Source organism: Dermacentor silvarum, chromosome 11, assembly GCF_013339745.2.
Source record: "Dermacentor silvarum isolate Dsil-2018 chromosome 11, BIME_Dsil_1.4, whole genome shotgun sequence".
NCBI lineage: Eukaryota > Metazoa > Arthropoda > Arachnida > Ixodida > Ixodidae > Dermacentor > Dermacentor silvarum.
This window is the reverse complement of record NC_051164.1, coordinates 39,742,124-39,756,843: the sequence shown is the minus strand read 5'-3', so window position 1 is coordinate 39,756,843 and position 14,720 is coordinate 39,742,124. Positions and strand designations below refer to the sequence as shown.

Here is a 14,720-nt window from a genome sequence, read left to right as displayed (position 1 = left end):
GAAATTATCTTGGTGAATATTTTATACAATACTGAAAGCAAGCTAATAGGTCTATAATTCTTCAATTCTTTAACGTCTTCCGTTTTATGGATTAGTATAATGTTGGCGTTTTTCCAGCTCTCTGGTACGCTTGAAGTTGTGAGGCATTGCGTATAAAGGGCCGCAAGCTTTTCAAGCATGATATCTCCTCCATCTTTGATTAAATCTACTGTTATTCCATCTTCTCCAGCAGCTTTCCCCCCTTCATGTCTTGCAATGCCCTTCTAACTTCATGGCTAGTTATAGAAGGAGCCTCTGTATCCGGTTCATCACTATTTCGAATTATAGTAGCTTGGCTGTTTTGGGCACTGTGCTGGTCAGTATAGAATTCTTCTGCTGCTTTTACTATATTATCGAAATTGCTGATAATATTACCATGCTTATCCTTCAGTGCATACATCTTGCCTTGTCCTATGGCAAGCTTTCTTCTTACTGATTTATTGCTGCGTCCACATTTTACGGCTTCCTCAATTTTTCCCTGGTTATAATTTCGTATATCCCTTACTTTCTTCTTGTTGATCAGTTTTGACAGTTCAGCGAATTCTATCTGATCTCTTGAGTTGGACCTTTTCATGTTTTGTCGTTTCTTTATTAGGTCTGAAATGGGGATGTTTGCCTAGCAGCACTCGATCTGGCGTATGAAGGGTAGACCGAAACAAGTCAAAGGGAGCTATGGCGAAGCGGGCGAGCAAGCGTCACTTGTCTTCTTCCTTCACCAGCACCCTTGCCCAGTGCCTTCAGTACAATCACTCCCCACCAAAAGAGGAGCCATCCTGGCGACCTAGGCGCAGGAGAAGACAGGGGGGTCGTGGCACTGCTTTAGGCGGGAGACGTGGACAATTTCCTGGCCGCGACGACGCTGGTCGGAAGACGCGTCCATCGGCTCGATGAGGTAGTTGACTGCGGGTGTTTGTTGCAGTACCCGATAGGGACCGTGGTACTTGGAATGCAGCTTGGAGGAAAGGCCTGGTGGAGTAGACGGCACCCACAACCAGACCAGCGAGCCGGGAGCAAAGGTGCTGTAGTGGACGCGTCGTGGCGATGCTTTTGGCGCCACTGGTCCTGGGATGTCAACGAGCGAGCGAGCTGGCGACATTCTTCCTAGAGCCCTGCACGGGTCGATTTTTTCAGCCCGGGCCCGGCCCGGGCGCGTTTTTACGTTGGGCGGCCTGCCCAAGCCCGATCAAAACGTTTATGGCGAGACCCGGGCCCGGCCCGGGCCCGGAAATAACCTACGTTACCCGCCCGGCCCGGCCCGCCACACCTTTACCTTAGGCCCAAGCCCGGCCCGAGCCCGACTCGAAAGCGGCCCGAACCCAGCCCGAGACCGAAAAATAGTGTTTTTCAGAGTTGAGACGCCCGAGAATAACTCGCTGCACGTCACATGCACACCACCAGAAAGCCCGAGCCCGGCCCGGGCCCGCGTCAAAAAACCCGAGCCCGGCCCGGGCCCGGATCAAAAAGCACACGCCGTGCCCGAGCCCGGCCCGAGCCCGTGAAAAAACTGTTCTACCCGGCCCGGCCCGGCCCACGGGCCGGGCCGGGCCCGGGCTTTCGGGTAAGCCCGAGCCCGTGCAGTGCTCTAATTCTTCCGCGTATGCAGCCGCTGTTGACACAACATCCGCACAAACACAAACATCCGCAGTTGACTGCGGATGTTTGTTTCAGTACCCAATAGGGACCGTGTACTTGGAATGCAGTTGGAGGAAAGGCCCGGTGGAGTAGACGGCACCCACAACCAGACCAGCGAGCCGGGAGCAAAGGGCGTAGCTGTAGTGGACGCGTCGTGGCGATGCTTTTGGCGCCACTGGTCCTGGGATGTCAACGAGCGAGCGAGCTGGCGACATTCTTCCGCGTATGCAGCCGCTCGGGAAACAGTCGTTGACTCCGAAGCATCCGGCCGGTAGGGTAGAATTGTGTCCATTGTGCATGAAGCTTCGTGTCCGTAAAGAAGAAAGAAAGGTGAAAATCCAATTGTGCTTTGCGTTGCAGTATTGTATGCGTACGTTACGAAAGGCAGAATCCCATCCCAATTCGAGTGGTCAGATGAAACATACATGGCCAACATGTCGCCAAGGGTGTGATTAAAACGCTCTGTCATGCCATTAGTTTGGGGATGGTATGCCGTGGTAGTGCGGTGAATGATGCGACACTCCTTTAGCAACGCTGTAATGGTGTCAGAGAGGAAAACGCGACCGCGGTTTCTCAGTAATTCTCGAGGTGCTCCATGCCATAATACCAGGTTCTGAAGGATAAAACGAGCAACGTCTTTTGCTGTGGCCGATCACAGGGCTGAAGTTTCAGCGTACCGCGTAAGGTGGTCGATAGCAACAATAACCCAGCGGTTTCCGCTGGGAGTGCTGGGAAGCGGACCGTATAGGTCAACGCCGACGCGGTCGAACGCTCGAGCGGGGCATGGTAAAGGCTGCAAGGGGCCGGCAGCATGTTTAGGTGGCGTCTTGCGGCGTTGGCACAGGGGGCATGACCGTACATACCGGCGAACGAAACGATACATACCGCGCCAATAGTACCGAACCTGGAGGCGAGAGTATGTCTTCAATACCCCAGCGTGGCCGCATTGTGGGTCATCGTGGAAAGTGGCGCATATGTCGGAGCGGAGATGTCGGGAAATAACAAGCAACCACTTGCGACCGCTGGAGTTGTAGTTGCGGCGGTAGAGCAGGTTATCCCGAATAATAAAGTGCGCGGCTTGGCGACGGAGCGCCCGAGAGATCGGCGCTGGCGACCGGCTAGACAGGAAGTCGAGAAGCGAACAGATCCGTGGTCCTTGCGCTGCTCTGATGGCATGTAGGAAATGTTGAGGGCGAAGGCACCGCAGGGGGAAATAGACGAGCAGATAGGATCAGGTGACAGGGGTGACCGGGAAAGAGCGTCTGCGTCTGAATGCTTGCGGCCTGAGCGATAAACAACACGGATGTCGTATTCTTGTAGGCGTAATGCCCAACGAGCGAGCCGACCAGTTGGATCTTTGAGTGAAGACAACCAGCATAGGGCATGATGGTCGGTCACGATGCCAAAAGGGCGCCCATACTCGTAAGGTCTAAATTTTGCGATAGCCCAAATAATGGCCAAACATTCCTTTTCAGTAACGGAGTAGTTCGCCTCAGATTTGGTAAGGGTGCGGCTGGCATACGTTACAACGTACTCATCGAAGCCATTCTTGCGCTGTGCAAGAACGGCACCTAGCCCGACACCACTAGTGTCCGTGTGAATCTCAGTTGGAGCAGAGGGATCGAAGTGGCGCAGTACTGGCGGTGTAGTGAGAAGGCGGTGCAGTTCTTGAAATGCGTCGTCACATGTCGGGGACCAGTCCGGTAGCTCGGAACGGCCGGTAAGAAGCGTGGTCAAGGGGGAAATTATGGAGGCAAAATTGTGGACGAAGCGGCGGAAATATGAGCATAAGCTGATGAAGCTGCGAAGATCTTTCGGGGTAGTTGGTTTGGGGAACGCGGACACAGCACTAAGTATCGTAGGGTCCGGGAGGATAGCGTCTTTTGAGACCACATGACCGAGGACCACATGATCGAGAAATTTACAGAAGAAAAAAATTGGGTTGGAGTGCATACGGCAGGCATTGCCAAATCCTGACTGGGAGCTTACCACTGTCGTTGAAAAGAAAAGTGTACAATCATTGCATTCTACCGGTGCTAACATATGGGGCAGAAAGTTGGAGGTTAACAAAGAAGGGTAACAAAGGACCGCACAAAGAGCGATTGAGCGAAAAATCTTAGGACTAACGTTAGCAGACGAGAGCGGTGTGGATCAGAGAACAAACGGGGATAGCCGATATTCTAGTTGACATAAAGCGCAATAAATGGAGCTGGGTAGGCCATGTAATGCGTAGGATGGATAACCGGTAGACCATTATGGTTACAGAATGGATACCAAGAGAAGGGAAGCGCAGTCGAGGTCGGCAGAAAACCTGATGGGATGATGAAGTTAGGAAATTTGCAGGCGCAAGTTGGAATACGCGAAGACAGGGGTAATTGGAGATCGCAGGTAGAGGCCTTCGTTCTGCAGTGGACATAAAATATAGGCTGATAATGATGATGATGATGACCGTGGATAGTAAGCTTGCGAGCGCCGAAGTGGCATTTCTTCAAATTTAGCTGCAGTCCTGAAGCGGTGAGGCACGCAAGGACTTGCTCGAGGCGGCTGAGGTGTGATGCAAAGTCGGTAGAAAAAACTACAATGTCATCTAAGTAGCAAAGGCACGTGTTCCACTTCAGGGCTAGGAGAATGGTGTTCATCATTCGTTCAAAAGTGGCAGGCGCGTTGCAGAGGCCGAACGGCATGACGGTGAATTCATATAGGCCATCAGGTGTTACAAAGGCTGTCTTTTGGCGATCGGCCTCTGCCATCGGCACTTGCCAGTACCCGGAGCGCAGATCCAGTGAGGAAAAGAATTATGCACCCTGTAGGCTGTCCAAGGCATCGCCGATGCGCGGCAGAGGATAGACATATTTGCGCGTTATGCGGTTAAGGCGGCGATAGTCGACGCAGAACCTTATGGAGTCGTCTTTCTCTTTAACGAGGACAACCGGAGATGCCCAGCGACTGTTAGAGGGCTGGATGAAGCCACGCTGCAGCATGTCGTCAACCTGCTGGTCGATGATCCGGCGTTCAGCGGCCGACACACGATACGGACGCTGGCGCAAAGGGGTATGTTGACCGGTGTCGATATGGTGAACGACTGCTGACGCTCGACCCAAAGACGGTTGGCCAATGTCGAAGGAGGCCCGAAAACGCTGGAAGAGCTGGATAATTCCCTCGTGCTGGACAGGTGTGAGTGCCGAGTCGACGGCATGAGCGAAGACGTCCACAGGGGCATCGTTCGCGCCAGGAGGAGTGACGGCGCAAAGCGGAAGTGGTGCGGCATCGTCAAACATGGTGGCTGGGAGGGCGCAGTCGAAATATTCAGAGCTCCCCAAGCACTCGCCGCGCAGTATGGATGAAGGGCACGCGGAGGGATTGCACACGTAAAGGGCAGCAGAACCGCCGCAAAAAGTGACGATAGCAAAAGCAAGCAGAAGGTTCCGACGGCTCGCACAAGAGGCTGACGGCGTAAACAAAACAGATGAGTTCGCAACAGAGTCACACGACACAGGGACCAGAGCGGCAGAGAAAGGTGCGATGTCGATGTCCGTGGCAGCAACAACCTTAGTAGAATGGTGGTCGTCAGGGTCAAAGCACGGCACTGATAATGTAAGTTCGGCATGAGCGCAGTCGACAACAGCTTGGTTCACGGATAGGAAATTCCATCCAAGAATGACGTCATGCGAGCACCGGGATAGAACGACAAATTCGACAACATACAAAACGCCTTGAATGACGACCCGAGCTGTGCATGATGCTGAAGGCTGAATGCGATGCGAGGTTGCCATACGCAGCGATAGATAGGTAAGTGGAGTGGTCACTTTGTTCAAATTGCGGCAGAGTTTTTCACTAATAATAGAAACGGCGGCTCCGGTGTCAATAAGTGCGTGTACGGTGACGCCATCTACGGACAGTTCAATTTCGTTCGCAGGAGAAAAATGAGGCTTAGAAATGTTCGACGTAAACGCAGTTCTTGCCTCGGGAACTGCGACTGTTAGTTTTCCTCGCGGGCTGGGCTGAGTAGACGAACCATGGGGGAAAGGGATTGGCGACGTGGGGAGGGCGACCGGCGTGAATCGAAGGGGCGGCGACTAGAAGACGAGTCCGGAGGAAGATTAGACGCATCATAACGCGGAAGTCGAGCAGGCATGTAGCCGGAAGCGCTCCCACTGTCAGGAAAACGGAAGTTTCGTGCTACGTGGCCCGGGAAACCACAGGAATAGCATATTGGCCGGTTATCAGGTGTGCGCCACAGGTTGACGACAGGGGCTCCAGCGGCCGAGTAAGGAACGGGAACCGGGTGTGGAGGTGGTGGCGGAACATGGAAAGTTCCGGTGGTCCGGTAGGCGTCAGGAGCGGGAGGAACATAAGGCCGGGCGACAACGTTAGCGTACGTAAGTGGTCCAACAACAGGCTGCGGATGAGAGGCAGGTGGCAGCGCCTCAGCAACTTGCGTTTGAAGCACCTGACGAAGCGAAGGAGCCAAGGTTGTCACCGGCTCAGGAGGGCTAGTCGCCAGAGACAGTTGCCGCGCGACTTCCTGGCGGATGAACTGCTTTACGTGTGGCATTAACGCAGAAATGTCGGCAGCGTCGCGGTAATCCAAGAGAGCGAGATCCGCGGTATCCTGCTGACCAGCACAATGTGTTGTGGCACGCTGCTTGCGAAGCTCGTCGTACTGCTGACAGAGCTGAATTACCTCGGCAACCGTCTGGGGACTCTTGGTGACGAGCATCTGGAAGGCGTGATCATCGACGCCTTTCACGACGTGCTTGATCTTGTCAGCTTCGTCCATGGATGAGTTGACGCGCCGGCAGAGCGAGAGCACGTCTTCAATGTAGCTGGTAAAGCTCTCGTCAGTGCGTTGAACGCGCCCACGCAATCGCTGCTCAGCACGAAGGCGGCGAACGGCGGGACGTCCGAAAACGTCAGTCAAAGTGCTTATGAAAGCGGGCCAAGTGGTAAAACTGGATTCATGATTTCTGAACCAGAGGTTTGCCACGCCCGTCAAATGAAAGCCTACATTAGTGAGCTTGCCGCGGTCGGCCCACTTATTATATGCGCTTACACGGTCGTATTCGGCGATCCAGTCCTCGACGTCGAGGTCCTCTGCTCCGCTAAATATTGCAGGATCGCGCTGCCGGATGCGCCAGCGCAGACAATGGTCGTGGGTACGGGAGCAGCAGCCTGGGACGGTCCGGGATCATTCATCTCAGGAGCTGGTGGTAGCGTCCGACTGCGGAGTTCCAGGATGTGGAAGAGAAACCCAGCGCCTCCACCAGATGCAATGGGGATGTTCGCCTAGCAGCACTCGATCTGGCGTTTGAACGGTAGACCGAAATAAGTCAAAGGGAGCTATGGCGAAGCGGGCGAGCAAGCATTGCTTGTCTTCTTCCTTCACCAGCACCGTGGCCCAGTGCCTTCAGTACAGGTCCTTTGTTTCTTGGGAGAGCTTACCTACTGGTTGCCTTGGTGCCTTACCTCCCACTTCAATTGCTGCTTCTGAGATCAACCTAGTTACGGTTTCATTCATTACATCTATGTTGTCTTTATCTTCCTTTTCTAAAGCTGCATATTTGTTTGCGAGCACGAGCCTGAATTGGTTTGCTTTTACCCTTACTGCCTTTAGGTTGGCCTGTTTCACTCTTTCTCTCTTCAAATTGAGAGACGTGATGTGTGAATGCGTAAATGCGGTGTTTTCCCTTTCTTGGGAAGATATTACACGCAAGTGTTGCAACGCTTTCGACCGAAAGCGCAAACGGGACCTTAGTTCTGCACATGGCCTTATTTCAGCCTGATGGCGGTGAACGGTCAGCAGTGGCGGTACGTCCTCGGATGAAGCGATATAAATTGCCCGCACTATTTAAATGCGTAGCATTTCTTGCTGGCGGCTCTGTCCGTCCCTCCCGCGTCCCACACCCCCACAGCGCATACGCGTCCCATCCCCCTCTCTCCTCTCCTACGCTCCCCCTTTCTATCCTCTAGGAATCCTGTACGGAGCAGCGCACGCGTGCGACACCCCCAAAGCGCATGCGCGTCCCTTCCCCCTCTCTCTACACTCCTACGCTCCCCCCTGTCTCTCCTCTAGGAATCCGGAGCGGCGCGCACGACAGGTGGTGCGACAGCTGCATACTCCGCTGGGGGCACCACGGTAGTTCCGCGGTATGAAGATGACGGAGCGCACGCGCCTCATTCTCTCTCCTGTGCAGCGCCGCGATGAGCGCTCGGGCCGCTGCCGCGAAACCATCTCCCGCTCAAGCTAACCATCTCCCCGCTGCTTTGCATCCACACATGGTTTCCATTAGCGGGAGGTGGAGTAATTTTTTCTTCCATTTTCTCGGCAACAGCCCATAGCTTTTACAACTCTTCATTAGTGTGTAATTTGTTGTGACGGTGGTTATGTGCGAGCAGTTGGTCTATAATACTATCTGCACTTCAAGTAAGTATGTCTTACTTTCACTGCCTCTTACAACCACCTGTTGTTCTGAACCTGCAAGAGACTTATAGTACCCAGAGGTGCATAGGCCGTAAGAATTATCAGGGCTATATTTACAAGAAGGTGCGCGCCAGAATTCAGTCGTTCAGAAAAAAAACGAGACGTATGACTATTCCACCCAAAGTCCTTGGTGATTCTTGTTTCAACTAAACTACAGTCCGTTAAGGCTATTTCGTTATATTTGAGGTATAACCGTCACAAGGGTTCCTCAAGGACAGAAACGCAACGCATTATCAGGCTGCGGCACAAATGCATTGGAAATGTGCCACTTTTCAACGAACGCCTTTCACGCCAACGCTATAACGAGCTGCGCCGTGAATGCACTAGGTATGTGGCGTTCTACAATGAACCTCTCACTAGCTTGGGTTACTGAGTATCTGCCACACTATGTGCAGTTCTCAACGTTCGCAGGAACCGGCGCGCAACACTTCTGGTCTCGGAGGTCACACGTGGACTTCGCGGCAGTGCTACTAGATGGCGAAGCGTGTCCAAAAAGAAACGCGAGAGGGGGGCGCGGTTGCCGCATGACGCGTTTCTCAGCATACGCATGCACCGGTGTCCCATGCATTTTGGAAGCCACGCGCGTACTTTGCGGTTCTCAGGGAAGCGCGAAAGAGGGACTTAGACAATTGTCTAAAATCTAGTGGTGTTGAATTGCAAAATATTTCTATCCAATAGAACACAAACATTCGGCGAAAAAAGACAGTCTCGCCCGAATAGCGAAGCATCGATTGCTATAGAAAATTATTAGATACGACGTAAGTTTAGTAGGTTTATCAGGAGGATAAACTGCTGTAAATATTCGTTTACTAACTAAAAAACAAACACGATGTCACGTGTGCACAGGCATATATGAACACATATTAGTCGACGACCGCGGACACTCGCTATCAGAACGCTGGCGCGATGAAAACCGGCAGAACCGGCGAGCTAATTCACTTTAATTTCACTTCAATGCGAACTAGGCGCGGAAAGGAAAACGCACACGAAGCCATCAGCTATCTCGAATCACCTAATCTTCGAACCCATCGAAGGTGACTCAAAGATATTGTTACGGAGCGATCCATACATGGTTCAACGCGATGCTTGGCAGAGTGACAAAGACGACGATGAGGATGCTAGCTCTTGGGCCGGATAGGACGTCCCTTGCCATAGCCTCCTCTGTATAGGACACATGCCGTTATTGGCATGTGTCCAGCTCGTGTGAGTGTCGCCGATCATCATACTTCTGTTTTATTCTATGTCCTAGAACACTGCCCTCACGACCTAATCCTGGGACTTGACTTTCTCTCAGCCCATTCCGCCTTGATAGACTGTTCTGCTGGTGTTGTGCAACTCGCGCTACCTGTTGCTATTGATCCCCCCGATAGTGCTCCGATCCGGCTATGTTCCACAGAGCATATTCGCCTCCCTCACCTTGCCGTTACCTACATAGGTGTTTCACCCGTTCCGCCCATTCCAGACGGTGACTACATCGTATCTCCTAATCCGGATGTCCTGCTCTCGCATAACGTCGCATTTCCTCACACCGTCATTACCATTACGGACAACACGTCCTGTCTTCCGCTAGTGAACTTTGGACTTAGTGCACAAGTTCTCCCGCGCGGCATATCACTTGCGCAAATCACGCCGGCCGAAGACTACCAGATTTCGGGTTTAAATGCTGACGACTCCTCGTGTGCAACTCTTGCTGTGCCTCCTGCCCCTTCAGACTTGAATGCCCTAATGAAAATGATCGCGCCCGACCTTCCGCCCCAGTGTGCCAATGAACTACGTTGCCTCCTTGCCTCGTACTGGGACTTATTCGACCTTGGAGACCGTCCTCTCGGACAAACATCTGTTGTGAAACATCGCATTAACACCGGGGATGCGAGCCCAATCCATCGGCGACCCTACCGCGTCTCTGCTACCGAGCGAGACATCATCCAACACGAAGTTGATAAGATGCTTTCTCGTAACATCATTGAAACTTCTTGTAGCCCATGGGCATCCCCTGTTGTCCTAGTTAAGGAAAAGGACAACAGTTGGCGATTTTGCGTAGATTATCGGCACCTAAACAAGGTAACCAATAAGGACGTCTATCCGCTACCACGCATTGACGATGCCCTTGATTGCCTCCATGGAGCACAATATTTTTCGTCCATAGACCTTCGCTCCGGGTACTGGCAAATTGCCGTCGATGACATGGACCGTGAGAAAACGGCTTTTATTACTCCCGACGGCCTCTATCAGTTCAAAGTCATGCCTTTCGGGTTATGTAATGCCCCAGCCACATTTGAAAGAATGATGGACGCCCTCCTACACGGTTTCAAGTGGTCCATCTGCCTCTGTTACTTGGACGATGTGATCGTTTTTTCTCCCACTTTTGCGACGTACCTCGAACGCCTATCGACGGTCCTATCTGTTTTTCGTCGGGCGGGGCTACAACTCAATTCGTCCAAATGCCACTTCGGTCGTCGTGAAATTTCTGTGCTCGGACATCTCGTCGATTCTTCGGGTGTCCGTCCTGATCAAGATAAAATCCGGGCAGTGAAAGACTTTCCCGTGCCCACGTGCGCCAAGGACGTTCGCAGCTTCTTGGGCCTCTGCTCCTACTTTCGTCGGTTTGTCCGCAATTTTGCGGACGTTGCACGCCCTCTTACTCAGCTCCTCAAGAAAGACGCTGCCTTCATTTGGGGCTGTGAGCAAGCTCGTGCTTTCACTGAGCTGATCCGGCTGCTTATTTCCCCTCCCATTCTCGCTCACTTTGACGCGTCAGCTCCAACAGAAGTCCGTACCGATGCCAGCGGCCATGGTATTGGAGCTATCCTGGCCCAGAAACAACAAGGACAAGACCGTGTTATTGCTTACGCCAGCCGCCTTCTTTCCCCTGCTGAGCGCAAATATTCCATCACTGAGCGCGAGTGTCTGGCTCTCGTTTGGGCAGTGGGAAAATTCCGCCCCTATTTGTACGGCCGGCAATTCACAGTCATTACTGACCACCATGCTCTGTGTTGGCTTTCATCTCTGAAAGATCCTTCTGGGCGCCTTAGCCGATGGGCTCTGCGCCTTCAAGAATACAACTACTCAGTTGTATACAAGACAGGCCGGTTACACCAAGATGCGGACTGCTTATCGCGCCATCCTGTCGACCCACCTGACGTTTCTATGGCCGGCATTCCTGTCACCGTTCTCTCTTTGAGTGCTTTTGACGATATCGGAGCGGAACAACGCCGGGACGACTTCTTAAAAGACCTTATTCAACGGCTGACTTCAACGACGCCCGACCCTTCCCTTCGAATGTTTGAACTCCACGATGGCATCTTGTACCGCTGTAACATGCGCCCTGACGGCCCTGACCGACTCTTAGTTGTCCCTTCGCATCTGCGCCGGACTGTTCTCGCCCAGCTTCATGATGTGCCGACTGCCGGTCACCTTGGCGTGTCACGGACTTACGACCGCGTTCGTCGGCGCTTTTTTTTGGCCTGGTCTTTACCGTGACGTCTGCCGTTATGTCGCTGCGTGTGACCTTTGTCAACGACGAAAAAAGCCGACCACGCTCCCTGCTGGCCGCCTTCAGCCACTTGACGTGCCTTCAGAACCATTCTTTCGTGTAGGCGTTGATCTTTTAGGCCCTTTTCCTACGTCTGTTTCGGGAAATAAGTGGATTGCTGTAGCAACAGATTACGCCACCCGATACGCAATCACACGGGCTCTTCCGACAAGCTGTGCAACCGATGTCGCCGATTTTATACTAGAAAACGTCATCCTTCACCACGGTGCCCCTCGACAGCTCCTTACCGACCGAGGCCGCTACTTTCTTTCGAAAGTTGTTAATGACATTCTACACTCGTGCGCGACTAAACACAAACTTGCTACTGCTTACCATCCACAAACGAATGGTCTAACCGAGCGTCTCAACCGGACCCTCACTGAGATGCTATCCATGTATGTCTCCGCTGACCATCGCGACTGGGACGTTGCATTACCATTCGTTACCTTTGCCTACAATTCTTCTCGCCACGATACCGCAGGCTTCTCTCCATTCTTCCTCTTGTTTGGCCGCGACCCTACGCTACCTTTCGACACCCTCCTGCCTGATAGCCTGCATTTCACATCAGAGTACGCCCGGGACGCCATAATCCAGGCACAAGAGGCACGCCATATTGCCCGACGTCGACTTGTGGACTCGCAGGAAAATCAGCGGCGCTTATATGACACCCGCCATCGTGACCCCCACTACACACCGGGCGCCCTGGTTCTCCTTTGGTCTCCGTCGCGACGCGTTGGCCTCTCGGAGAAGTTGCTTTCACGCTACTCTGGTCCTTACCGCGTCTTGCGTCAAGTAACCGACGTCACCTACGAAATCGCCCCTCTTGACCCCACCGTGGCTCAGCCTCGTTCCGACGTAGTCCACGTCGCGCGTCTTAAGCCGTATCACTCGAACGCCTCCTAACCAGCACCGGGTCGGTGCTTCAGCCGCCGGGGGTCATGTGACAGAGCGATGAAGAAGACGTTTTGAGAGCACTTGAAGAAGACGAAGCTCGGGACTTCGCGTGCTTACTATGATCTTGTCAGCCGCTGCCAGTCTTGTAAATACACTGTAAATACATTTCTTATTCCTTTTCCCCGTAACAATATTTTGTAAATATATCCTTCGCCTCTATCTCGCTTCCGTCACAACATGGCATGGGCGGCCGCGCTCGGCCATCACAGCGGAAGAGGAGATGTGCATTCACCTGCTCCTGCTCCCTCTCCCCCCCCCCCCGTCCCAACTCCAAAGTCACCACCCACACTTGCGCGCACGAGAAGACGGCGCCGCACCAAGCCACTGTGTTTTCGGTTCAGCCTCGCAAGTGTGCCCTCCCACCTACAGCATACGACGCACGGCCGTGATCTTATCGCACTTGGGCTTTATACGAAATCTCACGGCGACGCCGATGGACGAAATTTGCCTGGGTTGCCTATATATTTGCTGTCGGAATAAAACGAACACCGTCGAAAATTCAATCGAATAGCGAAAATACAAAGCGAAATTTGTGAAAGAGGTGTAACTAACATGTGGTCATGCTATCTCGTGCCCCATTAAACTAACAGCAATGAGACAAAGTTCAGCACATGCGCGTACTAGAGCGTCACGTTCATTGAACGATAAACGCCGCGCTAGCCATGTGGCGATATCATTGCGCTACTGAGCTCTAGGGCGCCGTATCGAACCCCGGCCGAGGCGGCCGCAAATATATGGCGCGAAATGCAAAAAGTGCTCGTGTACCGACCATTAGGTGCACGTTAAAGAACACCAGGTGGTCAGAATTGCTCTGGAGTCCCTCACCGCGGCGGGCCTCATAATCATGTCGTAGGCTTGGAACGCATTGCCCCAGAATTGAAATATTTTTGGTATAACGAGTTAAAGTGTAACACTTCAGTTAGTAACAGTGTAACGCTTAGTAACGAAGTGTAACACTTCGAGTTAAAGTGTAACACTTCATCGTTTTAAATAATCAAAATAGAGCGACATCGACCAAAGAATATGTTGATTAGATCTAGACAACAACTTCGCCTGTTGCATAAAGCAAGGCAGGCTTATTTATCGACTGGCAGCTATTCTATGCAGCAGTAGTCTCCTCCATGCGTTAGCTCAGCAGATGTTACTTAAGCGCTGCAGCGGAGGCTTTCCTGCAGCAGAATAATGCGGGCGATCTTCTGCTTGACATCGGTACTCCTCCCTACAGACGGCAGTATTTCAGCTTGTTCACTCTACTATTCGGTGGAAACGAATACTAGACTACTTGGAATAGTCACTCCTCGATTCGCATACGAATGAAAAAATTTTCCGCAGCTTAAGAGTGTTACTCACCATCTCAGGTGCCCGCTCAGACTCTGCGACAGCCGCTCCCTGGTACGACCCCCTGTTGAAAATGGCAGGTGGGTGGCTGTAGCACTCTAAATCTCTCTCAATCCACCCCACAGAGCTGTAGGCGATGACTGTGTCCGCGACGTGGTTACTGTAGCAAGGAACGCACAACACACCTTATTCAACCATCAGTCATCAGCGGGAGAAAAACATTGTTCGTGAACGAAACAATTCGTGTTCACATACAGAGGACCAACAATTTTCGTCGGAAGACGGGATGTATAGTCTACGTTTTGACACGGGTCGTTGCCTTCGCCAACACAACGAAGGTGGCAGCGAGCAGGTGTTCACCAACTGCGACAGGTACGCTTCATGAAACATTCGCTTCCGCCACGAAATACTCCTTGCTCGACCACGTTCCTTGTTCGACCACCTATTCATTTTCTGTAAAAACATATTTACCAACTGATGCACACTCCCAAATGTCATGTATACCACAGCTTTAATACCCAGGACGAAGATATCAAAAAGAAAAAAAAAGAAAAAACAGACTTTGCACATAGAATCCAGAAACATGCTGCAATTTGTGACGCGCTGTTTCACGGTGAAAAACAGTTCAAAATGAAATAAACTTGAAGCGAGAACATCCGGCATAGATATTGCAAAGAACAAATTGTGTAATAATTCACAGAAACAAGCTTCTCATGGAAAGGTTTACGCAAGGCGTATTTTCAA

The 14,720-nt window shown here is 52.2% G+C and overlaps 2 protein-coding genes across 2 annotated transcripts in view; both read right to left on the bottom strand.

The window, feature by feature from the left end:
• LOC119433109 (uncharacterized) overlaps nt 1-14,720 on the bottom strand; it is a 259,341-nt gene that overhangs the window by 109,427 nt on the left and 135,194 nt on the right. The gene's annotated exons all lie outside the window — the stretch shown is intronic.
• Nucleotides 1-14,720, bottom strand: part of LOC125941414 (uncharacterized) — a 48,076-nt gene that overhangs the window by 27,258 nt on the left and 6,098 nt on the right. The window contains exon 4 of the mRNA XM_049658574.1: nt 13,989-14,136. Coding sequence (XP_049514531.1) covers nt 13,989-14,136 — 148 coding nt within the window. The remainder of the gene's footprint in view (nt 1-13,988; nt 14,137-14,720) is intronic.